This window comes from Spermophilus citellus (assembly GCF_964194105.1).
Source record: "Spermophilus citellus genome assembly, chromosome: 17".
Lineage (NCBI taxonomy): Eukaryota > Metazoa > Chordata > Mammalia > Rodentia > Sciuridae > Spermophilus > Spermophilus citellus.
Window position 1 is genome coordinate 36,684,362 of NC_138199.1, and position 20,061 is coordinate 36,704,422.

At 44.0% G+C, this 20,061-nt stretch overlaps 1 protein-coding gene across 8 annotated transcripts in view; it reads right to left on the reverse strand.

Annotated features, from left to right (window-relative positions):
• The window catches only part of RFFL (ring finger and FYVE like domain containing E3 ubiquitin protein ligase), a 96,096-nt gene that overhangs the window by 33,726 nt on the left and 42,309 nt on the right, over positions 1-20,061 (reverse strand). For 2 of the 8 annotated variants that reach the window (XM_081271093.1, XM_081271097.1), the window contains 6 exons: positions 14,533-14,720; positions 9,539-9,943; positions 6,076-6,159; positions 4,923-5,133; positions 3,633-3,656; positions 276-967 (listed from right to left, as the gene is read on the reverse strand). In XM_081271093.1, coding sequence (XP_081127219.1) covers positions 786-967; positions 3,633-3,656; positions 4,923-5,133; positions 6,076-6,159; positions 9,539-9,943; positions 14,533-14,720 — 1,094 coding nt within the window. In that variant the 3' untranslated portion in view covers positions 276-785. Of the gene's footprint in view, positions 1-273; positions 968-3,632; positions 3,657-4,922; positions 5,134-6,075; positions 6,160-9,538; positions 9,944-14,532; positions 14,721-20,061 lie in introns of those variants that run through there. The other 6 variants (XM_081271098.1, XM_081271099.1, XM_081271094.1 and 3 more) reach the window with 5 other exon arrangements.

A 20,061-nucleotide genomic window follows, 5' to 3' on the forward strand; every position in this document is an offset into this window, starting at 1 on the left:
TCAGGATGTTGCAAGGTCAAGCCCCAAAAGAGGAAGCAGTAGAGTATCCATGCACCATCCCTTGCACACACAGACTAGACTAGATTTCCCAGCTGTTTGGGAGTCAGATGTTTTGTTGGCTCCCTAGATCAGGTTAGGAGATTGATAGCTCACAATCCCAACCCTTAAGGAAGTGACTTCACAAATTGAAAATTTTCTATAACATTTTCCTATAGAATTTTCTCACCAGAGGTAAGTTTACTGATCCAAATTCTGTCCTGAGTACCACTGTTGGTCTTGACCACATAAACTAACACATTTTTGGTCCAAAGAAACAAACGGATTTTAGGCAGTATAGCAAGAGACAGGTATGTTAAAGCACAGAAAGCCAGAGAGACCAGAAGTTTAAATCCAAATGTGCTGGGTCTAGGAGGACTTCTGACTGGTGGGATACAGGAGGAAGGGTGAAAATGTGTCTAGGTTCTCAGAGGAAGGAAGACATGGTCCAAGTTCTGGAAAGTCCTCTGTTCATCAGTTACTACCATCATCCAAGATCACTAATGCAGGCACTCACCCATGTGATTTGTACCAGTTCCCACTGGCCTCGGGGGCTCTGCCAGCCAAGAGGTGCACCCCTATGGCAAGACAGGCATGCCGAGGTATGAAATGGCATCTTTGCTTGCCCTGGTCTTGGGAACACTACAAAATTTCCTGTAAGCCTGCCCTTCTGCAAGCTGACCAACCCTGAGCCCAGATACCCTGGGCTATATCCCTGTGTAAGGCACTGAAGAAGCCGGTGCCAGCTCTTAGGACCGGAAGACGTGAACAGCTCGGATCACATACTGCCGGCAGATGGGACATTCATTCATGCGCTTGCCACATTTGGTACAGGTTACCATGTGGCCACACTCCAGCAGAACACAGTCAATAGGTGAGTCCATGCAGATCTTACACAGGTTCTCCTCCAGTCCAGACGGCATTGCTCCCCCTGTACAAACACACAGTGCAGGAAATGGGCAGAGGACAAAGTGAACAGAGTATCCATTGTCTCAGATTGTCTCAGAAATTATTTCAATGTGTTTGGGAAGTCAGAGGACAGAGGTGGGAGAAAATTGGCAAAATGAAATCCCCCAAATTCACACACTTCCCTCAAAATAGAGCTCCTTCCAGAAAACTTAGCAACTAATCCCAGTTGCTTGTTTAATCCATACCTCCTCCCAAGACTATTGAAGATAGTACTGTGGAAAAAATACAGCCAGAGCATGGAAACTAGGGCAAAGTCCTCAAAGCTTAAAAGAAATTAGATAAGCCGGGCTGGTGGCACATGCCTGTAATCCCATTAGCTCAGGAGGCTGAGATAGGAGGATCACAAATTCAAAGCCAGCCTCAGCAAAAGTGAGGCACTAAGCAACTCAGTGAGACGCTGTCTCTAAATAAAATGCAAAACAGGTCTAGGGATGTGACTTAGTGGTCAAGTGACTCTGAGTTCAATCCCTGGTATCCCCCACCCTACAAAATGAGACAACTGAGGGTGTAATATGGTGAGTGAGGGGTACTTGGACTCATTATCCCCTGAGGTAGAATATGCAGAAAAGACAAAACTGGTTCAGGAAGTTTAGACATAAGCAGAACTGTAATGAATGGTGCATTAGGAACCATGAGGCTTACCTATAAACACATTCCCAATTTAAGGAAGTTAAAGATCATGGGGGCCTCCTGTGCTATCCCATAAACTAGCTTTCTGAGGAGAATTCCTGATGCAGGAGCTCAGCAGTTTACCACTCCCCACTCTGTGCCAGTCCCACAAAATTTTTTTCTGGCCCCCTGACTGCTATTCACATTGTATTCTATTTTTGGTTTGCCTACTTATCAGTCTCCCCCCAGGAGACTTAAGTAGATTTAATTTAACATACTCAATTTCCACAATCATATACTTAGCATTTGCTATGTGCTGAGGCTTCGTATTCATCTTTGAAACCCCAAATCACAAGTCACTCAGTAGATATTCTCGAAATGTCTTATAATAAATGTCTCCCAAGGGAATCAAAGAAGCTCACCTTGACCAAATGTCTAATGTGCAACAGGCTCCAAAGAACTTTGCATGTATTAACCCACTGAATCCTCACAGGAACTATGAAGTAAGTAAACTTATTTTTCTCATTTTATACATAAGGCAACTGAGGCTAGAGTTAAGTGACTGCCCAAGAGCACACAGCTACTAAGTGGACGAGCCAAGATTCAAACCCAGGCAGGTGGGTCCCACAGCTGCTCATTGGCAGTACAGCCTTCTGGATAAGTGCTCTGTGGGTAGAGACTACTGAGACAGTATTAACTGCCCAGTGCACAGAGTTCTCAGCAAATGCTAACTGCCTTGTGCCAGTGGTAGGATATGGTAAGCATGTCCAGTATCCTAGTTCAGCTGCATAAACAAAAAAATCTTCATGTTCAAAACTCTGGCTATTTCTAGCATGTCTTAAACTGCACCTCAACTGGGTCACCATAAACAGAGAAGTAGTTTCATACCAGTCACTGCTATATGGGGCTTCACCATTCCACAGGGGCTGTCTCTCAATCTATTGCTTCTAAAGTTTCTTTTTCTCTTCTCTGAACAAGTCATAAAGTCAAGAAAGACCTCCCCTAGGAGGTGGGTAGCTGTGAATGGGAGTAAAACCTATTTACTTCTCTCGAGGGGCTGTTGCCCTAACAGGGAAGGTTTGGAAGGCCTACAAATCTCAAGGTCTACAGGATCACTTTGTAGAACTTCAGTTACTTTTTCCTTTTTTCAGGAGCAACAATAAATTCATCAACCCAGTCCTCAGCATTCTCCCAGGGAACAGGGGAAAAAAAAGGCAGGCACCAAGTGAGGGATGAACCCAGCATCCAGACAGTTTCAGGAAACAGAAAAGCTCAACTCCCTGCTCCATTCTGAGCAAAAGGCCATTTTACTAATTAACAAATTTGAGCAGTGCTCTGAAAAAGGTTTAAAATGCTTTGCAGACCACAACACTACTCTGAGACTGTTTTCTTGGGAAGGAACTCACAACCCTAGACCTTGAGGCTTTCAAAATGATGTAACACAGTTTAGAATACTTCCTGGATTGTCAAGAGTGTATCCTGGAGCTCTACCACTGGTGGACCTCAACACACCGGTGGGTTACAGCAGTTGAGGTGGGAGATGCACCTTGTGCTCAGAGAGTACTCCAGGTGACTCCTATCCTGCTCTTTCCACAGCAGCTGACTACTTACTGCCCAGCCCCGTACAAATAGCTCCTTCAGTTCACCACCCTTTCTCTTTGGTTGGCACCAGAAGCTGGTACACATCTCAAGTGACTTTCCCACCTAGACCACAACTGAGTGGAAACACAGAATTAGGAAAAAACAAACTGAGCAGGACTTGTGGCAAAAAGGCAGCCCAGAGCTGTGAAGATCAATCTGCCCCTGGGCACGCTGCCACTCTGCTTCTTCCCAGAGGACAGGAAGATGAGCATTTCTAAAGATGCCGAGAAACCCCAGTGAATTTCCACACACCCTCTCTTTGGAAACCCATATGCTCATAATTTTTAAGAATGTCAAAAGGGATTAGGGTTGAAGATGGGAGGAGGACAGAATCAGTAAGAGCCTAAGCCCATTTCCAAAAAGAAACAACTACATACCGTTTTGGTCCTCAGCACCACACACTGAAAAGGAAAGAGAAAGATGTCTAAATATGTGATGGTGTGATGGCACAAGGGAAGTCGCCCACCACCCTCATGTCATTTCTGACTCTAGCCACTTCCCTGCTGGGAACCAGGCCTGTCAAAAGTCTGCACAGACACTTGCCCTCCTCCTTCACTGCATGCTGAGAACTATCACAGAGCTCCTGCTGGTGCATCTGCTCTACTCTTAGAAGAAGGTCCTCCATTAGTCTGCAGGAGCAAAACCACCTGAAGGACACTCTAAATATGCCACATCCTTTCCTATTGCCTTTGAATTCAGCATTCAAGTTAAAAAAAAAAAAAAAGAATGAAGAATCTGGCTGTTTCATTCAGTCATGGGTTCTGGATAAAGTTCTCACATGCAGTCATTATTCCACTCCCCAGGTCCTTGCAACTCTACAGAGACTTGAGAGAATCTCAGAGAAAACTGAGACACCATGTCAGTAGGTCTCAGTCTGCAACCAGGTGAGTACTTAGATGTCTCTTAACTCTGATGAATTTTTGCCATTTGAATTTATTAGAAGAGAGCCTGACATCTGGCTTCAACCACTGTTATGCAAGGAATCAAATAAAGCTCTGTAGGAACTGTATCAGCTGGGAATGGGAAGGAAGGTGAGGGTTTGATGGTGAAAAATTGAGGGGAAATATTGACTTCAAAACAGCCAAACACCTTTCTCTTCTGTAGGTAGATATTAAAAAAATACCTACCATGAAATCAGTGTGGCATTAAATATTTCCCCAGACTCAACCACATACTAAGATATTGTACTAGATAACTCCTGAAAATGATGTCATGTCAAATGCTTTGGGAAATGAACAAAAGGTATGGCCCAAGTGCTGGCAGAACAGATATGTTCTCCCACTGTGGTTGCTGAGATTCACTTCCTAATCTCCCAAATATGCATGTGTTGCTCGAGTAGGGGTGAGTATGGAGGAGGCAGCGTATGGCAGGAAAGGCATGGGCTTAGACTAGAAAATCCTCCATTCAAACCTGAGCTCCACAATAAGGGGGTAATGCCAATAATCCCCCTCCCTGCTCAGGTTGCTTTGAGGATGAAACAAGTGTGTACAATATGAACCAAGTCTTGGCACTTAACCACAAGTGACAGCTATGATTAGATGGTACAAATATAAGTGGCCTTCCTCCTCAGCTTAAAAGCATGCAACTGAATCAGGTCATGCCATCATGTTTTGGGTGATAGCAAACACCCTAGAGCTCTGGGTAGCTGCCATCCAGACAGCCCTCACCCAAGTGCTGGAGTCCTTTCTGATCCTTGTACAGCCGTGTCACTCTCTCCATCAGCTCCCACTTCTCACAGCAGCCCTTGTAGTTGACAAAGTTGCGAGCCAGGATCTCTTTCAGCTGCCGCACCGTCAGGCCTTCAATGTCTTCCAGGTGGGTCAGGTCAGACAGAGAGGCCCGCCGGCCTGGGACAAAGCTGTCCTCAGAGTCAATGGACTGAAATGGCAAAAATGAGATGGGGGGGTTCAGCTCTTACTTCCTCTGAGCACCTTTCTTCAAGGACCCCAACTCACTCATTGCACTGCATTTTGGTGATGGACCTCAAGAAGAGTAGGAACAACAGAGACAAAGGAATGCCTGGCATGGGCCTTTGCACTGCAAACTGGACTAGAGTCTCTTCCTGACTCACAGATCTGTGCCCAGGTTCAGGTAGCCACAAAACAACCATGAAGTATAACATATACAGGGAACACGGTCTTGAGTCAGACGGCCCTAATTCTGATCTGACCCCTCTGCTATCTAAATGTTAAATAATTCCTGGCAAACTGCTTCTCTCCTCTGGGCCTGTATGCCCCTCCACAAAGTAGATAAAGCAGCGCTACCATAAAAGGTTCCTATGAAGATCAAATGTGGCAGCGCATGAAACCCCCAAGCATGGTGCTCGCCTGTCTCTCTGCCTGGGAGAGAACTGCTTGCCTCTGGAAGAGGCCATACACATCCTCAATCATGGTTCTTGGCCCTGACAGCTGTGCTGTCTGGACTGGCCTTGGCCTTAACTCCTCATTACCTGACCCTCTCCTCCTGACAATGGCTACTGTGTGAGAACACAAAAGAAAAGAACAACTAGGTTTTTACAGTAGCACCTATAGCCTACCCTCTGGCAGCTCTTAGAAAGTCAAAAGACCGGGAACATGATGGGCCACAAGGCTCCAGTCTCCACTGTGACCTCATCCCTGCTTACTCACACACTGACAGCACCAAAGGTTCATATGGAATGCTTGCACTAAACTCCCCTGAGAACAAAACCTCAGGACCATCATATCACAGACTGGTTTCTTCTCTCTCCACCTCGGAGTCGGCTAAGAGGCTCTTAAGAGCATCCCAAGAATACCAGTGAAAGAGCAAAGGCAAAGGCGCAGACCGGAGTAGAGGCCCCACCTGGGTCTCATCCTCAGTAGGTGCTCTGGCTGTGCTCTCCAGGTAGACAGGCTCCTCTTGGTCCTGAGACACATGGCCATTGGCCTGTGGGAAGAGAAAGGTGCCATCACATCCACAGAGATGTCCAGGAAATTTGCATAGCATGAGACTCTTTCCAGCTCACATGTCCAAAATGTATTCCCATATCCCCCAGAGACCAAACTTCCCACAACAGTGTCACAAATGCCTGTTCTCTACACCAAACCTGTCACTCAGAGAAAACTATACAGATTTCAGTAGACACACAGCTGCCCTCCAGAATAAGAATGTGTTAGTGAATTCTACCCTCGACCAAGATGGCAATGGTCCCCACTCACAATTTACTATCAGCCTGAACATAATCACTGTGTCCATCCCACTGCTGAACTGCTCTCTCCCTACCACCAAGTTTGCTCCTGACACTGATCCAAAATTTCCCTCTGCACAACTTTCACCCAATGCCCCTTGTTCTGTCCCTCAGAACAATGGCCACTGTTTTTCCAAACAGCTCATAAAATCTCTTCCTCCTTCATACTGAATCTCCCTGGCTTCCTCAATGGAACCTGAGGGAATAGTGCCTAGATCCTCACCACTCTAGTCCTTGTCTCCAGCCTGGTCACTGCTCTCACATCTTCAAAATGTGCTTCAACCAGCAGGGCATACTAAGAGTGTCTCAAAACCTGTTCAAACATCATTTAATGAATCTACAAATCTACCAACCTAAGACTACAGAAGACAAATGCCTAGGCTTGCAGAGTTTCATAATACTCAGAATTCTAGTTCCCCAAAAAGAGCCTCCTAGGTGCTACTCTAGGGGAGGGTTTGCCAAACAGTAGTTACAGCTCTGAGCTTTCTGTTCCATCACTATTTATACCACAAATCCCTAACTAGATCCTCTTCACTCCCTGCTGCTTCCAGGAAATGGGTCTGGTATGAGCTCGGAGCCTTTCAACCAGACCCTCAGAGTACCAACAAAGGGATAATTTGGGAAACCAAATTCACCCACTGGCCTAGCCACTTATCAAAAGAGTCAAACTACTGTGGAAATGAAAACAAAGACAATATGCCAGGTGACGACAAGAACCTACATGTGTATATGGATGAATCCCAAACAACATCCACAGCTCCAGTTTTCTTTTTTTGGGTACTGAATTCAGGGGCACTTGGCCACTGAGCCACATTCCCAGTCCTACTTTGTATTTTATTTAGAGACAGGGTCTCACTGAGTTGCTTAGCACCTTACTAAGCTTTGAACTTCGATCCTTCTGCCTCAGCCACTGCATTTACAGGTGTGTGCTACCATGCCTGGCTACATCTCCAGCTCTCTTAACTTATGTAGACATGGTGTCCATCATTCTCTTGAGTCTGTTTCAGAGTCTAGCCTGTTCCTTGGTGGACAGCTTTTGTATGTCCTTTGTTTCCTAGAAAGAGAAACTGGACCTCATGCCACAAAGCATGCTCCTGTATTGCCAGTTTGCCCACTGGCTAAATCAAAATCCACGACTCATATCTGTCCACTGTTTATTGCAGACTTTTCCTTCCCTAGCAGCTGTCACTACGGCACTAAATGTAAAGGACAGAACCCTAGTGGAGCAAATAATATGAGAAGATTTGCATTCTGAGCATAGCTCACTTGTAGACTCAACTAATAGCCTTGCATAGGGTGCCTAACTTGGCCATGCCTGTCTGCCCTGCTTGCTAAATGTAGAATGTAGACTTCATCAGGACAAGGAAAGTGAGTTGACACTCAGGTCCTCTGGAAAAGTACTCAATAACAACTAGTATGCAGTTGTGACCTGTGGATGCCATCTGGAAATTTCTGGTTAATGACAAAAACCTTATAATATTTCATTAAAAAATCTACCAAAGTAACTAACTCTGGGGATTTGTTCAGTGGTTGAGTGCCCCTGGGTTTCAATTCCTGATATCAAAAAATAATAATAAAATAAAATTTAAAAAAATAAAAAAATAGAAATCCACCTGAAGCTGGGTGTAGTGGTGCCACCTGTAATTCCAGCCACTCAAGAGGCTGAGACATGAGGATCTGAAGTTCAAAGCCAGTCTCAGCAACCTAGTGAGGCCCTAAGCAACTCAGCAAGACCCTGTCTCAAAATAAAAAATAAAAAATGTTGGAGATGTGGCTCAGTGGTTAAATACCCATGGGTTCAATCCCCAGTATCTCCCCACCCTCGCTAAAAAAATAATTCCTCAAGTTCCTCTCCTTGTTTCCCTTAAACAGAGAGAAGTGCTCCAAAACCTGAGCAAAAAGAGGAACATACTGCAAGAGGTGAAACCTGTCTAGCATACCAAAAGCTTTGGAAAGAGTTAAAGTCCAGCTGGGGAGAAAAAATATGCTCAAGCCAACTAGAGAGTTAAATGATTTTACTGCAGTTAAATTATGCGATCACTTTGGTCTTTATGCCTCAGTGCCTGTCAAGAGCTGAATAAGAGTGCCCAGTCTTGGCAAAGGAGGTGATCATAACAAGAAGCAACTTTATGTCACATGTGAGAAAGGACAGTGCTAGCACCATACCAGCCCTGAAGCTCAAAGCTCTTTAGACATGGTATCACACTACTCAAGCCTTCCTCCATCCTGGCAAAATCAAAAGGGGATTGGGATTGCTGATCCCATGTCATCGTTGCAAGTTTTTCCAAGGTGACCAAGGAGTCGGGAACAAAAATGGATAGGGGGCTGGGGGATACTTCAGTGATAGAGTGCATGCTTAGCAAACACAAGACCCTAGGTTCAATACCTAGCAATCCCCAGCCAAAAAAAAAAAAAAAGAATATGGAAGCCAGATTTAAGTTCTGATCTCCCAAGGCCCATATAGATATCAGGGTCACTAAAGTACTTCTGTAGATCTGTGTGACACCACTACTCCTAACACTAGGATTAATTAAGTCGACTGGCTGCACTAGAATCCAAGAATTGGTCTATCCTCCTCTCTCTTTCAGGAGCTGGTTGAGGATAGAGATCACTCATTTCTGCACTCCCCATGCCCAGCTCCCAGTTCAGTCAATGTGCTACCCTTAACTTACCATTTCCAGGCCCATGAGATAAGGACACCACAGTGACCAGGAAAGTAGCAAGGAAACTCCTCCTTCCCTGCTTAGAGTCCTTTTCTCCTATATGCCTTGTGATGGTTACCATGGAATGAGTCCCCAATCTGGCTATAGAAGACCAAAGGTAAATTGGAGCGCAAATATGAATAGAACTAAATTTACAGAGCTAATGGTGAACTAATGAATAGTTCTTCAAAATATCTGTGGAACAATGATTTTTTTAAATGTCTGACTAGGATAATATCTATTAAAAAAAAAAACACACAAAATATGGTGTCATGCACATCATCCCTGAAGAAACCCCAAACACAAGTCTGATGTCCAGAAATCAATATTTCCTGCATCAGTAAGCAGAGAGGCAGGACCATACATGGGCTCATACCTGCTGACTTTCCTGAGCAGGAGGAACAGAGGTGGCTTGTGCAGGTGAAGAAGGGAGGCTGGGTGAGGTAGGAGGTACTGTGCTGGCATGAGGCTGGGTCAGGAAGGCCTGCTGCTCAGGAAAGTCCGGGGACAAGGTTGGGACATGAGTCCTGTCCTCCTCGGAGATTACAGGCTGCTGGCCAAGCACCAAGAATACCAGCTCTTCTTTCTCCCGGCACATTTCAGTAGAGATGTCATGGAGGCTGAGGTAGTCCCTCAGGTCCTTCACCTTCATCTTCATGAGCTCTTCCCGCTGAAAGGCTGTGGCTCGGAACCGTTGGCAGAGAAGGCAGAGGCGGGGCCCATTCCCCTCTTGGCTTGAACAGGTCATGCAGAAATTTTTCTTACAGTCCAAACAGGTCTGCTGCTTAGAGCAAGAGGCAGAGGAAAATGTGTCAGCTTGAGGCAATAAGACAGATCTGGCCGGACCACCACACCTGGCAGGATCCTTCAAGTCACTTTGTTACAAGCTGTCTCCTATATCCAAGGGCACAAGCTACTTTGCAGAACCCAGATGAAAAGCCACTCAAAGATACCTGTATATATCTATGTATTCATGTACAGGACACTTGGCATTTAGAATTTTATTTAAAGCTTCTTAATTAGTTTTACTGACAGGGTACCTGAAGCTATTAATTAAAACTACCACCTCTGGAATTCAAATACTCTGCATTTTTATTAAACCTCCTTCCCCATTTTTCATGATTATCACCTTGGGTATATAACTTTGCCTCTCTGGCACTTAGTTTCCACATCTATAAAATGGGGTAATATCAGTACTTATTGCATTTAAGTATATCTGACATGTAATGCGTTTCCAATAAGTGCTAGTGATTTATTTATTTTTAGAATTTTTTAATATTTATTTTCCAGTTCTCGGCGGATATAACATCTTTGTTTGTATGTGGTGCTGAGGATCGAACCCGGGCCGCACGCATGCCAGGCGAGCGTGCTACTGCTTGAGCCACATCCCCAGCCCAAGTGCTAGTGATTTTAGTTATTATTTCTAGGAAATATTGGCTAATGATAAAAGCCAGGATTCAAGTCCTAAACTGTCATTCTTTCTACTTTATTGCTAAGGAAAGAAGGTAAATGTGTGAAAGTTAAGGTGGCAGGTGTTGCTACTGTCAATTAGTATTAATTCAATTTATGGAGGTGCTATTATGTGCTAGAGCTATACCTAGCTTGTCACTGAATTCTCAAAGCACCCCACAAAGTAGGTATCAGGGTTCTTTCGTGATTTGCAAAGCAACAAGAAGGGAAACTGAGTATTCTGTTCAAGGTTAGGCAGGAAAGGCAGAGCTGAGGTTCACAGTTGAGGTCTGAGTCTAGTGCCCATGATTATACCCCTCTCACCCTGCCCTGCTGCCACACTCAGAACCATCCAGACAGCCAGCAGTACTGAGTCATGAGCCTGGCTTTCCACCTCCAAACACCCAAGCCAGTGCCCCATCCAGAGGCTGGTGCCAGCTTCCACTAATCTAGCAAGGCCACTCAGAGTGCTGGGAGATAGGTGGTGTATAAGGTCACTTCCAAGACAAATATTTAGATACAATGAGAGGCCCCAGACACTAGGGCACTCTCCTTTGTGAAAACACAGAGTGTCTTGGCGACAGCACCTGACAAACAAGCTGGCACAGCCTGGCGGCAGCTCCTCCCACAACCACAAACAGCATGCCAGAGTTTGCTGGACCCACAGGAAGCAAAGCCTTGCTGCTCAAGCTGCAGGCTGCGCCAGCACAGTGACACCTGGCTGAGCTCAGTTCCAGCCAAGGGCAGGTCACCCTCCCAGGAGAGGAAATTCCCTCCCAGCACCCTGGGTTTGTCCTCTTGGGCACCCTCACTGATCCTCTAAAGAAGTTAAACACTTTCATTCTGTGATGACTTAAGCATTAACCTGCATGTTTCTACTTCCTCTTTTCTAAATATAGGAAGCTGTGCAACCCATGTAAGAATGCCCAAGAGACTTAAGAATCTCATAATCAAGGTCATAGGAACCTTATGTGGGGCTGAAGCTAGTCCACATAGTTAAGGCAGCTGCAGCTAGTGTTTGTGTAAGCATCATTCCTACCATAAAGGGAAAAGGACATATTAATCATCCAGTTTGGGCTATTAAGACTTAGAAGGTATTGCAAAAAGACACACACCAGCTCCTTTATTCTCCACACAGTTATAACCAGACGATGAACTGCAGAGAGTGGCAGAAAAGAACACATGGCTGTGCTAACATCATAATGTTCTTACAGGACCAGCAGTCACGCAGGTAGAGTATTTGGGGTTCATTCATATCTAAAATTTTCCCATATTAAAATGGAATGTTTAGGATGGCTGACAGTGAAATGAAGAGGCATCAATGTCTTAAAGCTGTGGTCCTGACATGAACATTACTTAAGTCAGTGCAGTCTGACAAGCTCTAGCTTGATGACACAATTATATAGCCTATGTGGCTCAATCAGCCAGATCCAAAGAATTCTATTCTTCAAATGTGTGTGTCTGTTGGATGAAAGATCAAAATGGAAAGATAGCAACTTGGCTTCTTTGTACCCCTGCCACCAGGGACTCTGAAGTAAGTGAACATCTGCTCAATACTCTAGAGGAGGAGGATAGCGCTCAAGGCTAAATTCCCAGAGTTGAGTGTGGTGGCAGAGAGAGCAAAGGCAGAGGGGGGAAAAGCTATAAACCAATGTGGGCAGAACAGCAAAGGAATCCCTATATGTAAATTCTAGCAAATGGTTCAAACCAGTCAATTAACAAGGTAGCGGGAAAGATGAATGAGGGACAGCAACATGCCTGCAGAAATGCCCAGAGTACACTCGGACACCCAGCATCAAGAGCTGGCAGTGGCACCTCAGGTAGGCACTATCCTTCAGGGATACCAAGTAGGGTACTTTGCTTTCTCATCCTCAACAATCAATCTGCTTCCCTTCTCTATCCCCTCCTTGCCTGTGTTTCCTGGCACTGCTCAGGCCCACTTTTTCACTCTACCAGTCTAAGGACCACTGGGACATTATATGAGAGATAATTCACATAAAGCTAAAGGTACAGAGTCATCTTTTATTCTCTTTCCCTTCTGCCTCATCTCAGCTCTTCCCAACACCGAAGAACCACTTCTCTTTCCACTCTTGAGATATGTATACCACTCCTGTGTTTCCAAGCACAACTTCTCCCTCCTCTTCAAAATGGTACAACTAAAGAGGCTGGGTGCCAAAACACAATCCAAAATTGCCAGGGCCATTGCTAACTATAGGCAGGTGTTATATGCTGATGGGATAAATGGCTTATGAAAAAATTACAGCCTGCCACTTCTTTCAAAGACTGGGAATGCAGGGAGGTCTTCTTATATTTTCTTAAAAAGTCCTAAATGTTATCTATACTTTGCACCCAATAGGCATGCAGAAAATACTGACCGTAATGGGGGGGGGGGGGAGAGACACCAGGATCCATGTAATCAATGCAATTCAACCACTTCTAGAAAAGACATTTTAAAAGCCTCTGGCTATTAAATGCCAAGCACTTAAGATAGAATGCTGATCCACTTAAGCATGAAATTACAAATGAAAAATTCTTGTAGGAGAAAACATCCTTACTATCCACAAAATTCATTGTGAATTGCACAAAATTAATTTGTACTTTTGCAGCAAGAAAACAACTTACCAATAATCATCTTTCATCATCCAAATTGGGATTTGTTTCCCCCCACAAAGCTTTTCTTGCTATAGTGGCTTTTCTCTGGCAGGTCTCATTGTGTGGTATTTGTTGCCCCAACTTCCCTGTCCAATTGCAAGCTCCCTGGTGAGCAGGGATAGCCTCTATTTGTCTGTCTCCCTAGCAGAGGTCTGTCACTTATCATCAACTCATGCTAAATGTCTCCTGAGAGGGAGCTTTGGAATCCAGGACCTGTGTTTGAATCAGCTCTGCCACTTAATAGTCATGTGCTCTTGGGCACTGGCTAAATAAAGAAAAAAAGGTTTTTGTGTGTGTGTGTGTGTGTTTTTCTCTTTGGCTATTTGTCAGAAAGTTGACAGGTACAGTTTTAATATTTTGAACTGTAAGCCTTAGTTTATCATATATAATATGAGACTTGGTGGACTCCAAAACGTATATATAGTTACTATGAGGATTAAATGAAACCAACAATCTAAATTTAAAAACACCTAAAAATCTAAAGGAAATTAAAAATCTAAATCTTAAAACTAACTCTTACACACACTGGGTGGTTTCAAAAATAATATTTCTCTCAATTTCCCATTACCACCATTTTAACTTCATATCCTATCACCCTCTCTGGGCTGCAAATCTCTCATTCTGCAGAAGAAAAAACTTGTTACTGCTGGGCACTGGAAAAGGGACAGCCCACACCCACATCTTCACACAGCCAATGATTCCATTTCCTGCTCGCTGATCTGGGAAGCCCGGCTCCCAAGCATTTCAAAAGAAAATCTGTTACAGTAAACAAGCTCCAGCCTCTGTCTACTATGGTCTGGATGCACCTGAGACATCCTTGACATTGCCTTTGATAAAAAGAACAGGTTAACCTGCAGTCAGGCCTTGTACAATCGCAGCTAATGGAGCAAACAACACTGGGGCCTGTTATATTCCGAGCATCATGCTGGGGGGCTCTTCATAGCTTATTTTATTCTAACTCTAGGACATGGCTACCATTGTCATCCCCACTTCACAGAAGGGGAAACTGAATCTCAAGAGAGGTTAAGTCGTACAATTAGTAATTGACAAAGCTGTTATCTGAATTCAAGTCAATTGGTTCCAAATCTATGCTGAGATGCTTGGCTTTTACTTGAGTAGTCGTTCTTGAACATCCTTAAAAAAGGGATGGGCCAGGGTCCCTAGCACCACATTAGTAGAGGTCAGGTGGCAGGCATTCAGAGCAAGGCCAATGGCCTTGCCTGTGGTCCTAAGGCTGTGGACAGAGCAGATTGAGAAGGTAGCACTCACCTTCCTGGCTGTGTTTGCAAAGTGGGCCCCACAGGCCTTGCAGCTTGGTTCCAAGCCTGTTGGGGATGGGAAGGAGCTGTACCCAGGGTTGGAATAGGCTTGTGTCCTGGCTCCGGGGGCTGGTGGGACCTCCTCAGGCTGTCCATCCAGGCAGAACCAGTTGCAGCAGGTTGCCCACATGATAAAATCTGGTGCAAGGGAGGAAGGGAGGAAGGGAGGAAAGGTCCAGGTTAAGACACACCAGTACTGCAGATTCCATCCCCAAGAGTGCAGGTGAGCAGGGACGCTGGAGCCACACCTTCCAAGTAGAAGAGAGGATGTGTCCCAGGAATTGAACCCAGGCATGCTTAACCATTAAGCCACTTCCCTGGCATTTTTTTATTTTTTATTTGGAGACAGGATCTTACTGTTGCTCAGAGCCTTGCTAAATTGCTGAGATTGGCCTTGAACTTGTGATCCTTCTGCCTCAGCCTCCCAGGTAAGTGGGATTATAGGTGTATGCCACTACACTCAGCTCTACTGTTAATTCCTATTATGTACATGAGGCAAGGGCATGGTGGCACATACCTCTCTAGTCCCAGCTACTTAGGAGGCTGAGAGAGGAGGACTGCTTGAACCCAGAACTGCCTGGGAAACAGCAAGACCCTGTCTCAAAACAAACAAACAAACAAACAAACAAAACACGATGCAGTGGCACATGCCTGTAATTTCAACAGGTTGGGAGGCTGAGGCAAAAGGATCTAAGTTCAAAGCCAGCCTCAGCAACTTATCGAGGCCCTAAGCAACTTAGTGAGACCATGTCTCAAGAAAAAAATAAAGGGCTGGGGGCAGGAGATATGGCTCAGTGGCTTTCAATCCCTGGGTAACAAAAAGAAAATGAAAAAAATACATAGATAAAGCAACTCAGGCTCAAATAATCAAATACAGAGAGCTAAATCAGAGAGAAAGCTAATCTGAGTGCTTAGATTCTAAAACCCTAGGTTTTCTGACTCTACATCTCAGGTCCTCTTCCTTACGCCATGTTGTCCTCTCATTTCCCCCCTTGCCAGTCTGTAAAACCAGCTACTCTTACATATGTGCCCCTAATTCCAGGTAAACTACTAGGACAGCACTTATAACAGTTTCTTACACAGGTGATTTCTTCTCTACCCCGAAGTCATAAATTCTTTAAGGGCAGGGACTACTTCTCATTCCCATCTGTACTGTACCCTACCAGCCCTGTGCCTGAAGCAGATGTTCAACGAATGTTTGCTTCCTTGCTGAATCAGTGCCTCTGAGGGTTTAAGAAGTTTTGGATTATTATTCCTGCTTTACACATCAAATACTGGTACTGGGGGCAAGAGGATTGATGATTTTTATGATCAAAAAGAGAATTCAATCTCTCAAATATCAGATCACCTATAAAGATACTAAGAGAGCCCACTAGAATATGAAGCATAGCTGTGACCTATGGGTGTTTTCCACAGCAGAGGAAGACAGTCATTATGGACATTCTGAGCCTGAACTCTCTGCTTACAGAGATAATAAATGAAACATTTAGCCTTATTATTGAATAATTAGTTCACATAAAAGAATGATACTTTCTGTTCTGTTGCCTGACTCATGGTTTTAACAAAGGCACCTTCATAGTAAAAGACATGATAAGCTGGAAGGAACTAGGAGGCACCCCTTGGTCGACTTGTAGAAGAAAGAACAAGGTCAGTTAGAGGAAGTAACCTCTAGGTCCCCAGGTTAACCTTAGGCCTCAATACACCTGCAATACAAGTCATTCTCTTTGGTAGACATGTCTTATTAATACCTGTCTATGACTACTTGCCTGCAACCCTTATGAGAAAAGGGAATGTAACAGTCTTACAGTTCTTAGTCAGACAGGTGGCTCAACAAGGACTGCTGAACAAATGAGTCACATACAATATTTAAATCTTCACTAACCACATACTCATTCAATTTCCTGCACATCAAAAACATTTCTCTCAGATTCAGTATTGCTTGTCTGAAGATTCTAAGTTCCCAGAAGACAAAGACCTCATCTGCCTTCCTTGAAATTATGAGTTCACAGGGAATAACGAAGCAAAAAGTTCATCACACTGTGTGTGCCTGTGTGTGTGTGATAAAGTAAATGAACTCTTTGTTGACAAGAGAATGAGGACAATGGAGGAGAGTATCCCTCTGAAAAAAGGAACTTTGTTAATTCTTTAAATCACATGTTGGTAGACACATTGGAGACAGCGTGTAATGATAAGAACACAGGCTCTGGAATCAGAAGGTCTGGGGCCCAAGGCCTGCTTGACTGCTCATGGGCTGTAGTCTTCTTCTAGTAGGCTGCACCCTTCTCTACTTCATGTTTCTCCTCTGGACATTCCACAGAACATAAAGCGCTAAATAAACATTAGTTGTTGCTATCTGCATTATAACGATTCCTTTAATTACAACTTATCTGGGAAGGTAAGATATAAAGTAAATCTTGAGGTTTCACCACAATTATCTCTTGGCTTTCTGGGCTTGTCTCCTGAAAGGGAACAAGATTGTAGGTGATTCACCAATTTTTACTAAAAGCTCTTCACATTCACATATGCCTGTAACCTTTACTGAAGCAAACCACCTACCCTTCCCAGTGTTAGGTGAGTAAGGCTTAATTAGTACCTATGCTCAAGAAACCCATAGCTGGGTCAGAGAATTAAAACTGCAAAACCAAAAATTGAAATTTCAGGGTGGTCCCTGCTTTTTAAGGGAGGCTTATGCCTGAGGGTGGAGGGCTACAATGATAGAAGGATAGCTCTATAGGGGCAGAGGCAAGACCAGAGAGACTTTTCAAGTGAGGTACCACATCCTGATGTGAGAATAGGCAGGAATTTACCAGGAAGTAAGGAATAGAAGAAACTTATAAGAAAAAGAAAAAAAAGGCATGCACCATGTCATTAGAGAAACTACAAAATGCTTGGTTGGTGAAGGGTGGGAGTAAGATGGGGTGGGATAGATAAGGGCACACAAGTTAAATAAACAGGGAAGACCTCATATTCCAAGGTAAGGAATCTGGTCTTTACCTTATATGTAATGGGACACAGCTGGGGTCTTTAGGCAGCGAGGTTTTATGATGTTATTTGCACATGAGAGTGCACATATAGTACTAGTCAGTGTAGAGGACAGATCAGCAAGGAGAAGGTTAGGAGCAGGAAACTGCTAGAGTAGTACAGGCAAGATATGAGAATGCAGACTTAAAAGAAAGGGACAGACAGATCTCTGACAGAATTAGCAGGATGTGTCAATTGAAGGAGAGAAAAAGGAGTACAGGACAAATGCAAGGGTCTCCTAATTCACAACAAGAAAACCAGTGAATTTATTTACTGGGATAATGCTCTCAGGAGGAGGCATCTGTCGTGTGGAGGACAGCAGGTGCAAGGCTGAGATGATGAGCTGAGGTATTGTATCCAACTGTAACTCAAAAATAAAATAAAAAAAAGAAAAAAACTAAAAAATAAAATAAAATGGACTGGGAATGTGAGAGGCACCCTCCCAGCAGCTCAGGAGGCTAAGGCAGAAGGATCACGAGTTCAAAGCCAGCCTTAGGAAAAGCAACTCAGTGAGGCCCTGTCTCCAAATAAAATATGAAATAGGGCTGGGATTGTGGCTCAGTGGTTGAGTGCCCCCGAATTCAATCCCAAGTAACAGCTCCCAACAAAAAATAAATTAAATAAAATGGACTGGGTATGTAGCTCACTAATAGAGCACCCCTGCATTCACTTCCCAGTAGCAAAAAGAAAACCAACTGATAACCACAGACTAGAAAGGAAATGAGAAGTGAGACTTGCAAGATTCTAAAAATAAATTATTCTTTCAAGAAACTTGATCATGAGAAGGCAGTTAACTAAAGAGCACCGAGGATCACCAAGATAAATGTAGACATATTCAGAGACTGCAGAGGAAACCCACAAGACAAAGAGACTGTAAAGAAGGGAAGCTGGGAATCAATGAAGGGCTAAAGGGCCAAGAGAAGGAAGAAAAGCAATCAGGTGATTAGACTAAGAGGTAGACTACTCTTGGGCAGGAGAAGGATTACCTCTTTCACCAGAGAGGAGCAGAGAGGTAAAGGCAGATGAAACCAAAGAGAAGTTCACAGCATTAGCAATAGAAAGATAAAAGAATGAAATAAAAAGGAAAGAGGAAATACACTTAGCTATAGAAGAAAATAAACTCTTTTGGTTATAGTTCAGTGGTAGAGCTCTCTCCTAGCAAGCACAAGGCCCTGGGTTTGATCCACACCAAAAAAAAAAAAAGACAAGAAGAAAAAAGAAAAGATGTTTCTTCTACATAGGAAAATTACAATGTGTAGATTCCTTAAGAAGTAAAAGCTCTGCCACAAAATGAGCAGACACACTTGGTAAAGCACAAACAGTAGGGTGGGGGCAACCTGAAGGCTGTATGTTATTGAAATCCACATGCTTTAGCAAGCACTTGGGAAGCACCAACATCAAGGATACAAAAAGCAATTGGACAAGATCTTACCCAAGAGGTCTGTAGCCCCAGAAAGATACTGTAGCTTCACTGTGCCATCCTGATGGCGCCCCCCCCCCCGCCAAAAAAAAAAAAAAAAGCCATCAGCCTGTCCAGATATCTGGTTACTGGGTTCTGTGAGAAGACATAAAATCTGGGGGCAGGGTTTAGGGCTCAGTGGTAGAGCGTTTGCCTAGCATGTGTGAGGCACTGGGTTTGATTCTCAGCACCACATATAAATAAATAAAATAAACATCCATTGATAACTAAACAATATTTTAAAAAAGAAGACATGAAATTTGCCTTTCTGTGATCCCAAAGGTCCCATGTTCGGGTGGAGAACAAAGTCTCTTAATCTAGGTATGTATATGTGGGAAAGGGGATGACTACAGGAAGGAGGAGGCTGATGTCAAGAGTCTCAGTGCTAAAAATACCTCAGACCACCTAGGTCTAATAGAACAGGGTCACTGAAGTCAGTAGACAAGGATTTTATTCTTTTTGACAGATATTTGAATACCAAAAAAGAAACATTTGCTAATGTGATCATATACAAGTACTCTCCTGCCAAACCAGCAAGCTCTAAGCCTAAATAACAACTGCATTCAGGATAATTTCAGGGCACAGGAGGTTGTAATGTAGACAGTGACACGCAAGCTAAACACTTTTTTCTTGGGGATATTCTTTTCACCCCTCAGCACTAAATAGACATGCACACAGCATCTGATGTAGCTAAAGGACTGAAGTGGAGACAACAGTGAGGTGTGGTAAGTGCTACACTTTGAAAAACTTCACTCTCTGACCTGCAAAGCTCTTCCTGATCTTAAAAGAAAATCAGTATCATGTCTTCACTGAGTGCTTGAAAATTCCTTCCCAGGCTTTCTTCCCCCTCTTCTGAAAAGATGGACTTGGTAATTTAATCCTCAAGAACAGTTTGACTGCTCTCCTGTTGTCCTTGTCTGAAATTTCAAGTTCTCCTCTTCCACTCTGCCTAATGGGAGAAAGATAGGAGTTGTAGGATCAGATGCGGGGCGGGGGTGG